General features: G+C 33.4%; 1 protein-coding gene across 12 annotated transcripts in view; it reads left to right on the top strand.

Moving 5' to 3' along the window:
- Positions 1-20,394, top strand: part of LPHN2 (latrophilin 2) — a 202,110-nt gene that overhangs the window by 142,898 nt on the left and 38,818 nt on the right. For all 12 annotated transcript variants that reach the window (XM_010857560.1, XM_010857555.1, XM_010857553.1 and 9 more), the window contains 5 exons: positions 5,489-6,289; positions 12,610-12,903; positions 13,441-13,544; positions 14,378-14,563; positions 18,280-18,463. In XM_010857560.1, coding sequence (XP_010855862.1) covers positions 5,489-6,289; positions 12,610-12,903; positions 13,441-13,544; positions 14,378-14,563; positions 18,280-18,463 — 1,569 coding nt within the window. The remainder of the gene's footprint in view (positions 1-5,488; positions 6,290-12,609; positions 12,904-13,440; positions 13,545-14,377; positions 14,564-18,279; positions 18,464-20,394) is intronic.

The raw sequence follows: 20,394 nt of genomic DNA, 5'->3' as shown, positions 1-20,394 counted from the left end.
ACTGAGGCAAGTGCTTTCCTTTTTGTCCCTTGTTCTTAAAGGAGCAGTCCTTTACCAGATTTGGTGATAAAATCTTAACCAAAAAAAATAGATGTAACAAGTATGTAACACATTTTTAATTTCTCAACATCCATTTTTAGTAATATCCTTTAGCAGGATATTCAAAATTGGAAACTTCATAAGTAGGCTTCAGCTAATAGTGTAATTTTGTGTAGTTTTCCTTCTAACCTCAGAATTCATACTTAGAATTGTATTCTGCATTTAAAAAGATTAAATATATTTTGTTTGGTATTGTTCTTGTCACCTTTACTTTTTAAATTAAAAAAATATATATATGTGTCATGTCACCTTAATTCACAGGCATTTGAGTTAAGAATTCTTTAGCAGAAATTTTATTGATTTGCTTTAGGAGGACTTCCCTCCTTAAAAAAACGATGGACTCTAATAGTGAAATTGCTTTTTCCAGAACCTTAAAAACTAGATTTCTATGCTTAAACTATCAATATTTCTGAAAACAAAGGGCCAATTTTAGATAACTATAGTATGTCCAGTATGGTAGTGATACATTCTTACACATCCCGTGAAGGCGCTGTCTCTTCTCTGCCCGCAGTTTTGATAAATTGCCTTTGTGTGGGGGATCAAAGGCCAAACACAGATTATCTTTTCTTTTCATTCCTGCTCTGTGTTCCTGTGTTACCATGAAATGGATGCTTTTTATGTTTTCAGTATTTTCTATACCATTTGTAGGATTGGAAGCCTACTGAGTGCACTGATCTTTATATCATTTCTCTTGTGTGTAGTGTTGGTGGCTCACATAATCATTCTCCTGTGCCACTAGAGGAACATTGTATTCTTTGGAGCTAACCAAAATTTTGTTCCGTAAAGTCACTTTCGCGTGAATTTAGCATGGTCTCTGTCCTCAAGTTAGAAAAGGAATACAGCATCCATTCCCACACAGTGGAATCAGTCAGAGCTGCCAAGAATTGTCTCTCTGGAGCCAGTTCCTGTAACCTAGTCTGTAGATCAAGAACAGTGTTAAGAAAATATTATTTTCAGACTTTTAAGTTATTTCTTGTGCTTTTTAAGAAAGGAAAGTGTGGATATCTTCTGGAACATCTAACTTTCAAAATTTTACTTTTTCAGTTCTCCAGAAGTGTTGTACATTGTGCACCAAACTTGCAAATAGCTATTCTCAAGAGAAGTATTTGTTTTTTTTTAGTGTTTGTCCTTTAAAAAAAAAAAAAGACAGTAATCAATTTGCTGTTACCTTTCTAGATATTTGCACGAAGCAGAAATAAGTCTGTGGCTTTGTAGAAACTACTCCTTGCTAAAGAATAGAAGTAATTATACTTCCTATATACTGTACAGTGGTGACACACTATAAATTCCAGGACTTTCACTGCCAATGATCTTTTTAGATAGTTTTGATCTTATTTTGGGTCTGTGTTATCTCCTCAATCTCTTTTCCTTATGCTTCTGTCTGTTATAATCATCTCTCATACTTGGTTTTATTTTAATCTCCTAGCTTTCACTTTTCCCTTGTTTTAATAGTGTTTTAGTAGGTTGTAATGTTTGCATACTCCTTTTATCCTTTGCTTAGTTGATAAAAACTGTCACCAACAAATAGCATTTATTATGTGTCTGTTATCATCTGGCTTTATGCCACTGTCTATCCTGAGCAAATGCCTCAGGAACATATCCATCCCAAACTATTTTCTCTTAGTTTAAAAACAAAAATTCAGAAATTTTCCATGATCTCTGAAAATTTTACAGTAAATTTATGCAACAGAGTCCATTACACATGCTGTAGTTTGTTTTACTTTGTATGTTTATAGACAGACACGTGTATTATATTTGATTAGTAATTGAATGAATATGCATTTAAAACAAGTCATAAGGATCCTATGCATAAAGGAGAATAATCAAATCAAAATTTCCGTGTCCCATAGGCATGATTTGTTTTTGGTTTTTGAATCCTCTTATTTCAAATTAAGTTTTTAAAATTATACCATAAATTTAGCTATGTTTTAGTTGATGAGTAAAAAAAACTTTTACTATTGATGTGTCGTTATTAATGAATAAACAAGATTATTTAGAATGAAATAGTGTGTCACTTCAGATACAGAGTATGTAGGTTTTGTTTCGCTCGACTTCTTGTCTTCAAAACTATGTCCTCCACTGTTGTTAGTGAGTCATGTGTTTATGTTTGTTCTATAGCATAGTAAATGTATTGTTATGAATTAATTCGTACAGCCTCTTAAGAAAAGTTACAGCATATATTTGTGATAAAAATACTAATTTCATTAACTTTATTGTATTTTTCTGGGTTGATGAAATTTTGACTAATTTGACAGAGCTATATATCTTTTAGGTTGTCATAAAAATCATAATGTGAGGTCTTTTGTTTTAAATATCCATATTTTATACACTTTATCAATCATCAAAGGTTTTAATTTATTTTTACTTTTACATTTGGATGTTACCTCTCAGTTTTCATTAAAATTGTAAATTTTATGTATAATATATATCCATTTTATTTTTTATATAAATGATACCAGTTAAATCATAAATGAAGTCTTACCTATTTAATATTTTGCATAGTAACTGCACTGTCGATTTAGTGTATCAAGTAATAAAACTAACTCAGCCATTTTCAATTAATAGAAAACAAAATATACTTTCTACATCCTTTATTGAACTTGTTTTAATTTCTGTTTTAGATGCATAACATATTTTTAAATTTATTATTTCCATTCTTTGCATTTAATTGATTTATTTGAGTAAAATCATCCTTTCCTAAAAGGAAAGAATATAGCTGTATATAGAGTTAGTCTGAGCAAACTCACCACTAATGATTTCTTTTATCCTTATTTTCCCACCACGCCCCTTCCATTATTGATTCTATGCAGGTATAATATTGCTCTTCACTGAGCAGTAATTTTAGGACTAGTGGTTAATAAAGAAAAGAATTGTTCCACGTCAGTAACACTGAATTTCATTTTTACTGGACGTAGTCAGATTTACTCATTAATAAAGCAAGTATGTTTCCTGAAAGTGGTTAAATTGACCAAGTTGGATTGGGGCAGGGTCTCTTAATGTGGGTGGAAGGTTTCCTATGACAAAACTCATTTTTCCCTAAGGTATTTCAGGAGGTCAGTATTTAATCTTGATGAATTATTGCAATTTAAGAAAAATTAATCAAGCTAAGGCATTTAATGAAATGTGCAACTACAGTATCTTTGAGTACCCATTTGGAGTTACAGTATTGACACACCCTAATGCATTTTAATAAGGGAAGAGGGGGAATCACAGACATTAATCTGATCACTTTATGAAATTCAGGCAACATACTTCAAAGCCTACATACAATCTGAAATAATATTTTATAGTTCATAATTATTTAAATATTGTTTACCAGCAAGGATATTCTATAGCACACTTCGTAACTTTATAATCTATTTCTTTAAATATCTTGAAGGGAGGATTTTTTCTCCTGTAACTCTACTAATCAGGTTTGTTTTATGAAAGCATTTACCTTTCATGGGGTCTGTGGAAATCAAGGCATTTGCTTTGAATGCTCAGTATGATTGTTGCATGCTAGCTTGCTTTTGTGTAAATTGATGATGGTAGACAATGTCATAATAAGCTAACCATAATTCTTTCTTCCTTTTTCTCCTTGCCTACTGTGCTTGCTTTTTCCTTGTATGTATTTTGCTTACTTTTTTTAAAAATAGATTTTGTATTACAAGTTTAGGAAATGTGATGTAGAGAATTTAATGAGAATTTTATAATATTAAGTAAATATATGTGTAAATAAGTAAAGTTACTAATTATAGTGGGGAGGAAAAGTATATTATCTTACCCCACCCTTTAATATAACTATTGGGATAAAGGGGGAGGCTTATATATTCCTGAAAAGGAGGCTGATTTTTTATAGTTAAGATGGTTTTTTCTAGAAGCAAAATTTAATAGAAAAAATTGAAACATACTGAGCTGCATAATTATATATTTCTTCTAACATACATAACTTTGAAAAATGTAAAAATACCAGTATTCATTACATTTGACCTGAGCTTCAAAATTGAATTGCCATTTTGTAAACATATATCCTTGTTGTTATGTTTACCTAATTTTAGTCAGCTTAATAATGAGTTCACATGATAAGATAAATGGAAATAACACAGCCTATGCATGCAGTTGTGTCTGTAGCATACCTATTTAAAGTAAAACTTAGTAAGAATGCTGAGTGACTTTGGAAAGGCAAGAGTCTGTATACCACACATTAGTGAAGAGTCTCATTATTTATTCAGGTACACTAAGTGAAACAACATGCCAACATATTTGTATTGCCTCCTTAATCTACTAAAATGATTGATCCATGTTCTTTTATGTAACTTTAGTATCTTTCTCCTGCTAGGTTTTCCTGTTGTGTGTTTCTCTTTATCCAAAGTAGTGCAGCTCTTATTCTTCCTATATTTAGCATCTATTACAAATTCAGTCTTAGACTAATAGTCAATTTATTTTAATCTTTTTTCTTTTTTCCTTGCACTTTTTTTTTTCTTCCGATGCTTAAAATAGAAGTGGAGCAAAAAGGTAAATAACGTATACGGTTTGAACCCCAGCTCCTTGTTATGTGCCTTATGGATGTTACCTCCTCCCTTCCCTTCCCCCACAACATTCCTGACATTAAAACACAATCAGCAGGATCTCATAAATGCACCTCATAAAGAAGTCAACTGTTTACATTGAAATTATATGACTGCTAAATCTGGTGATGGGGTAAAATTTCTGAAGTCGGCGAGGGGGAGCTGTCCTTTCTCTGTTTCTTTTCACCCTTTACCTCTTTTTCTGACCCCCTTGGATATTTTATTATTAAAGTGTCATCTTGCCTGGCTTCCAGAACCCTCTCCATAGCATGCCATGGTTACAGGGTCTCCTGGTCGTTTCATCACTGCTTTCCTTGTATTTACTTTTCTCTGCTTCTAATTGCATTTTCTGAATATTTATGTTCCTTCAACTGAAGTACTCTTGTTTTCAGTCTAACTTCCGTAGAAGTTCTAAATAAGCCTTCACACTGGACTTTTTGTTTTATTTGCTTTATTTTGGTGTTTTGCTTTTGGGGGTTATAAGTGGGCTAAGGGAGGGAGGGTGCAAAGTTTGGTCTAAAAGTACTTTGTTCACTTTTATGCACAAAGCACAAAGTTTTGAAACATAAAAGAACTGTAAGATAAAACACAGAGCAAAAGTATAAATTGTTAGCTCGATTATGAATGATCTTAAACTTTGGTTTGTATTTGTGAAAATAAACTTGTGCATTGATTATGGCAACTTGAAGAAAGGTAGTATTTGTCTTAAGTATAAATTTTGGTAAAATTAAGTGTTAATAAGGTGAATTTTTCTTTTTTGACCTATAATCATTGAAACTTATGCTTGCTTGTATAATCTTTTAACTTTGCTTAATTCTTGTTTTTTTCTCTATGAATGATAGTTTTTGTGTGCCCTGGGACCTTGAAAGCAATTGTGGACTCACCATGTATATATGAAGCTGAACAAAAGGCAGGTGCTTGGTGCAAGGACCCTCTTCAGGCTGCAGATAAAATTTATTTCATGCCCTGGACTCCCTATCGTACTGATACTTTAATAGAATATGCGTCTTTAGAAGATTTCCAAAACAGTCGCCAAACAACAACCTATAAACTTCCAAATCGAGTAGATGGTACTGGATTTGTGGTATATGATGGTGCTGTCTTCTTTAACAAAGAAAGAACAAGGAATATTGTGAAATTTGACTTGAGGACTAGAATTAAGAGTGGAGAGGCCATAATTAACTATGCTAACTATCATGATACTTCACCATATAGATGGGGAGGAAAAACTGATATTGACCTAGCAGTTGATGAAAACGGCTTATGGGTCATTTATGCCACTGAGCAGAACAATGGAATGATAGTTATTAGCCAACTGAATCCATACACTCTTCGATTTGAAGCAACGTGGGAGACTGTATATGACAAACGAGCTGCCTCAAATGCTTTTATGATCTGTGGAGTCCTTTATGTGGTCAGGTCAGTTTATCAAGACAATGAGAGTGAAACAGGCAAGAATGCAATTGATTATATTTACAATACCCGATTAAACCGAGGAGAATATGTAGATGTTCCCTTCCCCAACCAGTACCAGTATATTGCTGCAGTGGATTACAATCCAAGAGATAACCAACTCTATGTGTGGAACAATAACTTCATTTTACGATATTCTCTGGAGTTTGGTCCACCTGATCCTGCCCAAGGTAAGAATTTTACTTGCTAATGCTTATATCTTCTATAAACAGTTTATTTTTAAGACTTAATTTATCCCTCTTTATTTTCTTCCCCTTTTTGTAGTTAAAGGGCAAGTGATAATATTGTGGCATTTCAAATTGTCATATAGTGTGTACATTTTAGCCTTATTTTGGTCCATTTTCTTTTTCTGAATTTCATTTAAATGTTGGTTTCAAAAAATTGTCACATCCTTCGTCAGTTTAGATTTCCATTGCTAAAAATGTATTGCCAACTACAAACCTGTTAGTTTTGTGTGTTTTTTTCCTACCTGACTTCTGAATTGATTAGAATCTGTGTGCAGACCTCTTAACTTCTTGGCGCCAGTGGTTAAAGGAAATGTGTGTTAGGAAGTCCCAGGAGAATTGCTAGGCTTGATGTACAGTGCCAGGCATAAGTGTTCTAAAGTTTTGGTGTCTGCTGTCTCTAGATCATCATGTAAAATTACATGTTTTTATTTCCCAATAAATTTGTGATGGTATTAGGTCAATATTTCTGGATTTTAACTGTTACACATGGACTAAGCACTAGATGATCCCAAGTATTGCTTTATGAAGACAGTTCTGCTAGCATTTTTAAAATTTGTGTTCTCTTTAAGTATCTTTATAAAGGATCATTGCTTTATAAATCTTTGGAAATATATTTTAGTTTGTCAAGTTACTTCAGTTCTGCAGTAAACAAGTTTTGAGGGTAAATTAAGTTTTGAATTTTCATTAAAATAAGATTACCTCATACTCATGATAAAAGAATGATCTCTTAATATATTATTATGGAGTTTACCTAATTATAAGTCTTTTCTAGTTGAACAATAATATTTGTATTTAAAATATCTGAATTATTTTTTCAATTTTATGAGTTAATTGAAATTTTCACATTATTGAGTTATTTCAGAATTGTAGGAACCAGAATGTTCTTTGAAGTAACTAAATCAATCTCTTCAACAAGGTGGAACAGGAATTAATATCTTTTTCCTCTGTTAAAGCAATATATAACCATATGCTTAAACACAGCTACATATACATATACATATTTTTAAGGAATAATGTAACTTATTAAGTCAGTTAGTAAGTAAGTGACTTAGTAAGTCACCAAGTCCTAAATATTGTCATAGGCTTAGGACTACAAAAGCATGAGCCATTGTAGTTGAATTCTAACTTGAGTTATAGAATATGAAATGTGTGATTTTTCTTCATACCATATGGGTAGTAATGACATGCCTTAGTGCTGTGCTATGCTGTGCTTAGTCACGCAGTCATGTTTGACTCTTTGTGACCCCATGGACTGTAGCCTGCCAGGCTCCTCTGTCTATGGCAACTCTCCAGGCAAGAATACTGGAGTGGGTTGCCATGCCCTCTTCCAGGGAATCTTCTCAACCCAGGGATCACACCCAGGTCTCCTGCACGGCAGGCAGATTCTTTATCATCTGAGCCACCAGTGCAAGCCCTCTTTTTGTTTAATTCATGTATATCTAGAATTTGTTGGCTAAAAATTGTAGTAGTGTGCCATTGATAAACTTTCAACAATGAAATCTTCCATTAGGTCATGAAAATCTTTATTGATATTATCTTCGTATCCTTTATTTTTAAATTCAGACATATCTTTTTCTCTTGAGGCCAGCAAGGGATAGTTCCTATATCTCAGCTGTTTTCCTAAAAGTTAGTACCATGGTTCTCTCATATCCTATAGTTTTGTAAAAGGCAAAGTTTAGTAATTGACAGAACTTGACATTGTAAAAGGGTCTTCCCTGGTGGCCGAGTCGGTAAAGAGTTTGCCTGCAATGCAGGAGTCCTGGGTTCAATCCCTGGGTCTGGAAGATGCCCTGGAGAAGGAAATGGCAACCCACTCCAGTATTCTTGCCTGGAGAATATGTATTAATCTTTTTTTGTAACCTGTATTGCCCTCACAGTTGTTAAATGTTTCTTGGGTAGCAGTAAATCTCTTCCCCTCCATTAGGAAAAAAAAGTAAAAAAAAAAAAAATTAATGCCGATTATAATTAAATAACTCCTAAAGTTGAGTACAGGTTGATTGAGCTCAATAAGCAATCATTGCCCGCCTCCTTGTCACAGAGCACTTTATGGAATACAAGATGAGTAATAATGTCACTTTCCACTTGTGGCATATGTTCTAGTAAATAATTTGACCCATTTCAGATGAAAAAATCTTTGATAATTTTGGGTGCTTTTTGAAAAGAAGTTACTAGCTTTGAAAATGAGAAACTTTGCCATATGTGGTAGCTTTATTCCTACAGCAGTGTTGTGTTATTCAAAATAGCCATTCTCATATATTCTCAGAAGGTGAAAGTCCATACTGACTTCTTATTAAACCATTAGTGGTAAAAAGTTTTATTTGACCTAAATTTTTCTTGCTGATGTTTGAAGCATATTCTCTTATTTGCTTGCTCTTCATAACTCATCTTCAAATGCTTTTAGAGAGACTCCTGCCTTGCTCGTCCAAGATGTGTGCTGATATCTAACTGCATGTAAATGGGGGCTTGCAGAACTATTCTGGCCCATACATTTAAGTCAAACCAGTAAGCCACTGCTAGCAAGTCTATGTACTGGCTTTGCTATCATGTATGTAGCCAAGATATATATTGTGTTGTTAAATGGATTTTAATTATGGACTGTTTCACACTGTATTAGCTGCAGTATTTTTCCCTATATAAATCCATGCCTTCCATTCCTAACAGCACAAGTATGTTATTACTTTGCCTTCATAGTGCTTTCAAATACATCTTCCTGTTTTCTTTAAATTTTTAGCTTTCTGTCTTCTCTACTTAGTTAATTTGCTCCATTATCCTAAACTAGATCTGTTTTTTCTCTTTTGCTTTCTTCCTCTATAATGTTGGCTTAGGGAAAAAAAGCCATTTTGGTCATATATTAACTGTTTTCTGTGTCTTAATCTGAATTGATTTATACTTACTTAATCTGTCTGCAGATTTGTTATCCGAAACATTATTGAAAAATATTGTCTTGAGTTCTGATGGTTTCTGAATATCTGACTTAGAGTAATAATGAAGCATGGCAAACAACATGAGGGACATTTTTTTAAGAGAGCCAGTTAGATTTATTATTTAAGAAGTGTTTAATATAGAATATTTCTTAAAACATCTTCCCGCTGATAATGAATGGTTAATTAAAAGATGATTGGCGTTTTTAGATATTGAATAAGGGTAAATTTAATAAATCTGCTGCAGTTTTTGCCTTACTAGACTATATTCTCACTCTAGCTTGTAATAATGGATGAATTTGGGGACTTGGAAGAGGGAAATAACTACCCTCTCATTTATCATAAATACATATTATCCTTAAAATGTTTTCACATAGGAAAAAGCTGATAATAATTAGCAAGTTCTTAATAAATAACTGGCATAGTAAATTTAACCAGTCTGTTTGTTGAGGTTTTCATGGGTACTTATTAATGTATATGTGTATTAGCATTAATGTCACTGTTTCTAGGTCTCTGTACTTAAATGATATATGGTAGGTAGAATGCTAAGTCATTTAATCTGTGTGTTGATACAGCACCTGATAACTCTGGGAAGGCTGTGTACAGTAGGGTTCAGATTTACAATATAATTCTATTGTGACTTGTCATGTTTCCTATTACCATTTATAGGAAGTTCTTGAGTTTTGAGCCTTTTGCCACAAACATTTCATTGTGAAACTTTTTACTATTACTGTTTTAGTACCTTATATTCCCACATTTTTTCTTCTTTTAGAGATTTACACAGAGCACAGTGTCAGTTAAATGCTCCAAAATAAGGACATATTGCTTGTGGGGTGTCATACTTTCTCAGAGTCTATTAAAATCTTTTGTCTAGAAAAGTAAGATCATAACATTTAAGAGCATTATGGACAAGTGACCTTAAACAAACTGCTTAACCTCCTCCAATGCTTAGTTTTCTGTTCTGTAAAAGAAAGATAATCATAGTGCCTACTTCATGGGGTTGTGGTAAGGATTAAATAAGATGATCTGATGATCCATGAGTGATGATTAACACAGCATCTGGTACATAAATGCTGAGTAAATGTAAGCTTTTATCATCATGGGGGTGCCCTGTTGTGACCTGTCTTCATCTAAGGAAAGAAACATTAATTTTTATAAATATCTCCTCATCTCTAGCTTCAGTATTAGAAAATTGCTTTTTATTGAAGTTCTTAAATCTTGTCCTTGCACAGTTTTGTAGTTGTCCTCCTAAAGGGTTACATTTTGCCACTTAAAGTTGATGTTCAATACCCCAAAATTTCATTGATTCACAAGTGAAGAATGTGTTGCTTAAAGAAGTTTAACTTCTTTTAATGAACAAAAGATAAAAGATATGAAAATATATTATAAGTGACACATGGAAATGGGCTACAGAATATTTCAGAAAGTTTTGTGCATTTAATAGAGGTCATTTTATTGCCTACCTTCACTCATTTATTTGAATCTTTACTGATGCTTAGCTAACAGGTCACTAATTGTATATTGTTAATACATATTTCAGTCATTAAATATGTACTAATTAGTACAGTGTCAAGGGATACATCAGATGGGGTAGCATTAAACCATTCTGCTCTGCCCTTTTCTCTTTGCTCCGATTTCCCACCCCCTTTAAGATTTGATTCAACAACATTCATTTAACACTTCTTCAAAAGATTGTGATGCTTCTGACAAATGTTAATTGAGAAAGCACTGAAAGCTTGGCTGCATTGTAATCAAAAGAAAATTATGAGGTTTAACAAGATGTCAGGCAAGTGCTTTACAGAAAAAAGATAAACAGGTTTGAATAGGTTTCTACAACAGCTGGCTAGGCATGATGCTTGACTAATGTACAAAGGATTCTCTCATATGATTAGTAACCAATGCCTTGGAAATAAACCAGTTGGTTAAGAAGTTTCTCTAGTGAAAAGAGACTGTCAAAAATGTATCTTGCACTTATTGGTAACAAGAAGTTTCTCACAACTAAAGAACTAGAAATAGGTGTACACTGCTTTTTATGATAAACTTAGCATACTCTGTCATAGAGTCAGAATTATGCAAACTATCTAGGGACCAGAGCTTAAAATACTAATTATGTCAGTGATAATATGAACTTGTTTTCTAAGAAGTTTTAATGTTCTAGTCTGGTTCTTATGTGTAGCAAAACCATAAAATAACTTAATGTTTTATAAGATTATCATTAAAAATAGTTACTTTTAATTTGCTCTACTTGATTTAAATTTAAAGCCTCAAAATTATAAAGTCTTAAGATTCAGTAATCTAAATGTTGATAAAACTTTAGTGTGATCACCTAATAGATTTTAAACGATGCCATTAAAGTTTTACTGACAGAATTTTTTTGTTTTTTAAACTAAGTGGTCATTAATGAAGGAAAACATTAAACTCCATTCTTATTTTAACCTAATGGATTTAACAGTTTAAAAATAATGTTGGAAGTCCAGAATAACCTTAAATTTTTTTTCTTTTTAAATTTCTGCTTGTAAGTGAGTTAACTGTAGGTCCTTTTAAACTCTCTGTTAATATGTAGAATTGGTTTTGAATTAGGCATAATTTGGTCCAACTTGTTATCTTGATGAGATTACAATATAACTTCTGATCAGAACTAGTTTCTTTTCATATCTATGTTTTCAAAAGTAAAGATGTCAAAGCCTCAGATGTTTCCTTAGTAAAACAGAACAAGCATGCCAAGCTTATCTTCTGTTTGGATCTAATCAGCCATGCTCAAAAATCTTTCAAGCAAGAATGGCTGCTGGGTGGAAAGATGTCACAGTATTTGTTTCCCTGTAAGATGTAGAGTGGGTGACTTGAAATTTTCTATTGTCCTAATTATATGTAATGGTCAGACTTTTGTTGATACTTTGAATTTTATTGTTTCAGAGTATGAATTTGTATATAAATGGCTTTTTCTAAATTATGTATCTGATATGACACCATATTTGATATGTATATTGAAACTTTATATTAAACTATCCTGCATTTCCTGTTAAATGATATATGTTGAAATTGTACATAAAATGTATTACCAAATATTTCATTGAGAAGTAAACCTAGGACACAGTCAGAGAGCAAAATCTAGGGTAGAACCCAAACTGCCAGTCGCTTAGCCAACAATATGAATGAGTTGGAATAAATGAAGAGATTCATTCTTCTTCCTACCCTGTGGATATTCTCAGTGATCCCATTTTGTTGGTTTGGGATGGTTGTGTTTTTTGTGTGTGTATGTGTGTGTGTGTGTGTGTGCCTGTGCAGACGTTCACATGAATGTGATGTGTGTTTGAGATTAACATACTCATCTCTTTTCCATAGTGCCTACCACAGCTGTGACAATAACTTCTTCAGCTGAGATGTTCAAAACCACAGTATCAACCACAAGCACTACTTCACAGAAAGGCCCCATGAGCACAACTGTAGCTGGATCGCAGGAAGGAAGCAAAGGGACAAAAGCACCTCCAGCAGTTTCTACAACCAAAATTCCTCCTGTAACAAATATTTTTCCCCTGCCAGAGAGATTCTGCGAAGCATTAGACGCGAGGGGGATAAGGTGGCCTCAGACACAAAGGGGAATGATGGTTGAACGACCGTGTCCCAAGGGAACGAGAGGTATTTCTGTCAAATATTGATACTACATATACTATTAAAACTTTAAGGAGGTTCTGAATTACACTGAAGTGATTTTATTTGAGGAAAAAGATATTTACAATAGCTAACTTAATTGTTATTTTGTTACTTTAGTAATATAGCACATGTAGACAACTTAAAAGTTTTCAAACTATAAAAGTCTTTTAAGATCAGGCTTTGAATTCCCGCTCCTTCTTCAAGTCCTAGGTCAAGCCTGAGATTTAGGCCCATGGATTCTCTAGTGAGACTGCCTAACAGCTGTGTTTCTCATTGCAAAGTATCATTTTGGATGAGTCCCAAGAAAAAGGGCTTTTTGTTTGTTTGCTGTAAATGTCTGATATTTCTGTGCCGACTTTATATTTACTGTTTATATTCTGCTCTTTGTCAGTTATTGTCAACTACTTCCATTAGCGTTTATTCAAAATTTAACACATGGAGTAGAATCATCATAGTGGATTTCCCGAATGCATGCAGGAAAAATGGTTTCAATTTCACTGTTGTTTTCTGCATCTGTTGTAGGAACTGCCTCGTATCTCTGCGTGCTTTCCACTGGAACATGGAACCCTAAGGGCCCTGATCTTAGCAACTGTACCTCACACTGGGTAAATCAGCTGGCTCAGAAGGTTGGTTGGAACCTTTTAATATGATACACATTGGTGATTAAGGGCTTTAACTTCTAACATAAATAATTTAGCTTTGTATGTTAAGACCAGCTTCGATGTTCTTTGTTCAGTATGAAAGTAAAAAATTATGCATAGTTTTGTCTGTAAACTATTTATTCAAAGTTACATATGTTTTAGGGCATGCTGTTTTCTATGTGAAGCTTTTTAATGAGTACATACTTGCTTAATTTCATTCATATTTAGTTTGTTCTGTTTCTTTTGATGTTCGTAAGACAAATAGTGCACTGGCCTAATAAATCAAATATCATTAAGTTTGCAACTGAATCCACAGAACGCAAGCAGATGTTCATATCACAGCTGATTATGACAGAATAAGTAAAAATGACTTTAAAGGCATTAGTAACTTTAATACAGTGCAATGTAGTGACATTTTAGTTTTACCACCTTTCTGAAAGGCAAGCAGTAGATAATAACCCTCAGTGTTATACTGATTACATTCTGACTTAAATTTCTGGATCATTGGAATAAATTAATAAGATTTTTAAGCAGCAGTTTAAAATGGTTGCAGTGAAATGAGAGAGTTGTCTCAAAAAATTTTTAAAGGACTTTTTTTCTCTTTTGTTCCCTTTAAATGCCTGCCTAAGAATTTCTTTTTGAGGATCTAAGAACCTTTAATCATCTGAAATAAAGAGAAAGTTATTGGTCTCAGTTAGTTGCAGATTTTGACATGTTTGTGTATATTTTTCTCACCACAACAAAGAGCCTAGGGAAAAGAGCAAGAAGCCACAAACAACAAGAAATCTTTACTGAGATAATATAAACTCTCATTTCAGATTAGAAGCGGAGAAAATGCTGCTAGCCTTGCCAATGAACTGGCTAAACATACCAAAGGGCCAGTGTTTGCTGGTGATGTGAGTTCTTCAGTGAGATTGATGGAGCAGTTGGTGGACATTCTTGATGCACAGCTGCAGGAACTGAAACCTAGTGAAAAGGATTCAGCTGGACGGAGTTATAACAAGGTAGGTAGAAGCTTTCTGTTATTTTAAAGTAGATATTTTGTATGTCTGCTCTGGATTCTTCGGCAGTTGACTGCCTAACTTTTGGTCCCGATGACATACGAATAGAAACAAAACTTCTAATTTGGTTCATATCTCAAGAAATAATTGTAGTTGTGAAAGCAGCAACATGCACTCCCCTTGCTGCCCCCAAGATGATGCTAATTACCTGAGGAAAGGTTAGTCGGTGGTAAACTTCATCTACCTGGTTGTTGTCAGTGCTCTCACTTTGGAAGGCATTATCTGCAATCGGAGAGATTGTGTTAAACAACTCATATACTAATACAGGCAACTCTTGTGATTATAACAAAATTGTAATGCATATAGGAGTGTTAGATACTAAAAAGTTGTTTTCAATATTAGGTTTGGGGAGAAGGACAAGTTTTTTTTGGTAGAAGTATAGTGTGTTAGTGCTACTAATTTTTCTTACCTTGTCAAAAATTTGATAGTTATTTTAACCATACTATAAAGTGTTTATATGAAATTCATATGAATCTGAAATCTGTGGCTAAAACGCCTTTATAGGTTTTTTCTTGCTTTTATCACATATTTTGTCTCTAGTTTTATCAAGATACTTTGCATTATTATATTTAGTAAAATAAAGCTAAAAGCTGTGAATGCATGGTCTTGGCAGTCAGTATAGACTCACAGAAATCCAGAGGACTACAGTACATAATAAACACTGAGCTCAGGACCACCAATTTAATTTTTGTAGGATTTCTTCTTCTTTCCCCGTATGCAACAGATGAAAATCTAACCTCTGATTTTCTTTTCTTTTACTAAAAAGCTCCAAAAACGAGAGAAGACATGCAGGGCTTACCTTAAGGTATCTCTCCTGTGCTGTCACCCTGCTTTCTCCCTTCTTCAGCTTCCTGCTACGCTTTATCATCTTGCTGCATGAACCAATGTATTTCAGTCTTTGATAATTATATAATGTGCCCCATATCAGCTGTATAAATGTTTCTTTTCCCAGGTATAGTACTCTCAGAATAAGCAAATAGCTTATTTTTATATTTTTTGGTGTTTTTGCATTCATCCAAACATACAGGAATTTAAATGAAATATCCTCTGAATTGGAAAGTAATCATAAAGTCTTGTTATCCCCTGTTGTCATCTCTGTGGATTAAAAACAACTTCAGTAAAACAGCTATGATATATTCTTGGCAGTTTATCACATCAAAGACTGTATAGTCATAATGTATGTGCATGAAAAAGTCACTGCTTTCTTATCTCTGTGGTGTACTCTTAAATAAAATAGGCTTTGTTTTGAAAATTTTAGGTGTCATTACTAGAATCAGGTTGATATTGGGAGGGGCTACTAGGAATAAAACATAAGTAATGTGACTGTACTGTAGATATATATGTTTTTGTGAAGGATAATAGGAACAGAAAGCCACCGTTTGCCTCAGAATCTTTTTCTACTGAAGCCAATTTTCCTCGCTGGTATATACAAGTAAAATAGGAAACATGGTGAGGCTAACCATAGAATTATGCCAAGCTAACTGTATGATAGATCAAAATAATAATACTACATTGCATTTTGTTTTATTCTGTGAAGTTTAGAAGTTCCTTTTGCTGGGTATATTTACTTTCTAACTTTACTCATCTGGGGACCATATTCCTAGTCAATCAAACTTTGAAGAACTTGTTTATATATGAATGAAAACAAAACAAAAGAACTTTGTAAATTTTGTAGAATAGAGATTAGTCAGAAGCTATGACTTCACCAGTTTTGGTTGGCAAGATCTGGAGAAATAATAGCATTTCACTACCTAGTAATAGACATTGTTGGATCTGAGAACTTTAAAAGAAAAACCAGTGGGAAAGTCTTTTTTTAGGTATTAATATTTTGAAAGTCCCTTATTAGACTGTTTAATGGGGTCAAAGAATTACATGCTGAAATTTATAGAATTTGTCATACTGAAATTTTCAGCTCACCTTTAAGGTGTTAGTTAACGTGTGAAATGTAATAATTGGTATGTTGCCCAGGATGTATATCTCAGTGGGAGTAGAACAGCTTTTTTTCTTTGGCAGGGAGACTACTTCAGGAATATGATTAGCGTAATGATCATTTTGATTCCACTAGAAAAATACAAATGATAATAAATAAGGAGCGATTCAAATTAATGAAAGCATGCCATCAGCGAGTTATGTGTATAGGTAGTAAATTTCAGCATGACCTTAATTTCTGACCAGTGTCGTTTTCAGTATGTCTCAAATGAGCTTCTCTGTTCAGATAAGACTAATAAAACACCTTAAATTACAAATTAGAAGCTGACTTACACTATGCAAATGAAACAAATTCCTGCTTTATGACAAAGGATTCATTTGTAGCTTATATTAGAGGCTCCAGTCTGTATTTCTTGGTAACTATTGAATCTGGCCTCAGCAGACCACTTTCTGTTCCACTCCAGTTAATGGATGCAACAGTATCAATGTGAGCATTTTGACAATTTTATCTCCCAGTAGAGATAGAGAAAAGCCTTGGACTCCACTTGCAAGTATCTTCTGCTTGCCAGGAAGGTCTTGGTGACTCACATGGCAGACAAAACAAGGATATTAAGATGGATTAAGCTAATTAATCTGACAGTAGCCTCAAACAACTTTTCCACCTACTCATTTCAATACAGTACCTCAAACAGGCCATTTTTGTTGTGTTTGTACAATGTATGTTCTTTTTACTCAATGATTGCCAGTAGATCAGAGCAATTTATATTTGGGCTTAATGATGCACTATGACTCAGTACATGGAGAAAGAGTAAATAAACTTAGTGATTTCAGTTATTAAGCCATAGTCAGTGTACAGCTACAGTAAGTATCAGTGCAAAAGCCAACTTTCAATTTCATAACTGACTGGGTTACATTTTTATTTTATATTGTTTTGCGTGGTAATACACTAAACCTGTATATATGAATATTTATAACATATTTATAAAGACTTTATTTTGCCTTTCTGTTTTTATTAAATTATTAGTCAGACTTTAAATATTTTGACTGTTTTCCTGATCCCCTTAAAAACAGATCATTGTTTACACATGATGGTATACTCTCTGGTGTTTTTAGCTAGCCAGGGAATTGGAAGAGTGGAAATGTTCACAAATAATTTATAAACTGTGAAGTCATCTTGGTTTTTTCTCAATGATAATAGTAGACAATGTTATAAGGCACAAATTTGGACACTATTTTAGTTCAGGTTCCCAAAACCAACATGATTTAATTTTCAAGCAAATATAGTAGGCTACTCTAGAGATACCAATGTTTTCTATTTAGAACATTTAAGTCTTGAGGTTATATGTAGGAGTGACCATGCATGTATGTGTAATACCTCAGATTAAGAGCTGACACTGGTTTTCTTTCTTTTCAATGATTGAGATATGATTAGATAAACAGAAATGAGCTGTCTGTTTATACTTAGTCTTTATAATGAAATAGTAGTTTACTAATCTTCAGTTAGTTCTATTTTGAAAGGGTCAGACATCAAGTTGGCCAGATAGTGTGTTGTCCAGGTATTTTTCCATAAGAGTAAATCATCATATTTTTATCTTGATATAATAAAGTATGTGTAATATGATAAATATTACAAGATTGATAAATATTACAATTTCACTAGTCAGTGATTGAAAATCACCTTGGTGTACTAGAAGCAGTCAATACTAATGATGGTCTTCTAATGGATGCAGGCAATTGTTGATACAGTGGACAATCTTCTGAGACCTGAAGCTTTGGAATCATGGAAACACATGAATTCTTCTGAACAAGCACATACTGCAACGATGTTGCTGGATACATTGGAAGAAGGCGCGTTTGTCCTGGCTGACAACCTCGTAGAACCAACCAGGGTGTCAATGCCCACAGAAAATATTGGTGAGTGAATCTATTGTCAAGTTTAATTTTTATTTAGAAGATAGATGTTTAAGAGAATTATGATTCCATTGTGAATCTTTTGAGTTATTTCCAAGTGCTAAGCTTTTCTTTTGTCAAGTTATGTTTGTCCCTTAATAAGAAATATAACTGATCACATTCATAAAATTAATGCAAAAGCCAAAGGCTATGTCTTATGAAAGTTGGTTTGATGTACTTTTTCCCAACTAAAAAATCATTAAAGGAAAGAAGGGTTTAGAGTACTTAAATGCCAGAATATGGATTGCTTAAGTAGTGATAATGCTTGCTATGGAACTAGGGCAAATGCTTTTCCATTTATATGATATGTTCCTAATGAATTTAAATTACTTTCTGGAATGTGTTCTCCCAGTCAAATATTTTAGGCACACAGATATGTGAGCCAAATGTTGATATTAAACACAACTGCTTTCAGGTGAAAATGTGGTCAGTGATGTACATCCCCCATACAGCAGAATGTTCATGCTTTACAGATTGCAAAATAGCTGCAGATAGTTTTGGGGGATCATTTAGAATTTAAATGCTGGCAGTGAGAGGCAAGAATTCACTTTTGATGATATTTGAAAGAAGTTCCATAAGTTCAGTGAAATTATACTAATGAATTAGTATAATTCTATACTGATTATACTATAATATATAATGTATATATACTAAATATATAATGATTATACTATAATCAATATAGAATTGACTTGTCAGTCAGTATAGGCTTGACTGATTTAGAATTGTTATTCAGTGTGGTTGGGCTCAGATGAAGTTTATAGTATCCCTTAGTAAAGTAAAGAAATTTCCAAAGCGTAAATGTGAAATAAAACCAAAAGGGAACACAGACTACTCTGTCATTGAAAAAATGTATCGGAGCAGCAGATATTGAATGAAGTTCTGCTATCTAGGATGCCATATCTTATTGCCTTAACGTACCTACTGAAACATGGGACTTTATATTTAAAAATGCAGAAAAGCAAGTTGTATGGGAAAAATAGAGATAAATCTAATTATGATACATGGATTTAGATACAAAATTTTAAATAAGTGAGTTTTTAGAAAGAGGATATTATTAAAATTGTATTTTTATTTATGAGGTTTTGAAGTGATAAATAATTTTAAGTCAAAATAATATGGCTTGCTTTGGGAGAGCAGCACAAAGAAAGTGATAGTCTACCATTGCTTAGTACAAATAGAAAATAAAGGTTCTCTTTTCTGTCTAGAGCTGTTATTTCTGAGTTTAATTTATTTAGTAGTCTAATGAATTTCCTAAGATACACATTAAACAATTCTTCTCAGATGTTTTCAGGGATTTGCCTATAAGGTTAAAGGAGTGTAGACTTGATTATCTCAGAAGATAAATCATAAAAAGTATTTGAAGTGTTGTGTTGGGACCTCCATTTGTTTTTTAAATCTTTTGAAGACTATTTTAAAAGCAGTGCCCCCCCGCAAAAAAAAAACCCTAAAATTTCCCACTTAAGCTGCTTCCAAGAGTGCAAGAAGTTTTGATAGGCCAGGTTAATTTTTTAATTAAAGAAAGAACGTTATGCATAGATATCTCATAGTGTATATAGTACATGTTTTACCGACTTCTGAAAAATAATGCCCCGAGAGGGAAGTTTGAGGGAAAATCAGTTCAGTTCAGTTGCACAGTCGTGTCTGACTCTTTGCAACCCCATAAACTGCAGCATGCCAGGCCTCCCTGTCCATCACCAACTTCCAGAATCTACCCAGTCCATCGAGTCGGTGATGCCATCCAACCATCTCATCTTCTGTCGTCCCCTTCTCCTCCTGCCCTCAATCCTTCCCAGCATCAGGGTCTTTTCAAATGAGTCAGTTCTTCACATCAGGTGGCCATAGTATTGGAGTTTCAGCTTCAACATAAGTCCTTCCAATGAACACCCAGGACT

The sequence above is a fragment of the Bison bison genome, unplaced genomic scaffold (assembly GCF_000754665.1).
Source record: "Bison bison bison isolate TAMUID 2011002044 unplaced genomic scaffold, Bison_UMD1.0 scf7180017864382, whole genome shotgun sequence".
NCBI lineage: Eukaryota > Metazoa > Chordata > Mammalia > Artiodactyla > Bovidae > Bison > Bison bison.
Note: the sequence above shows the minus strand (reverse complement) of the source record. Positions and strands in the feature narration are given on the sequence as shown.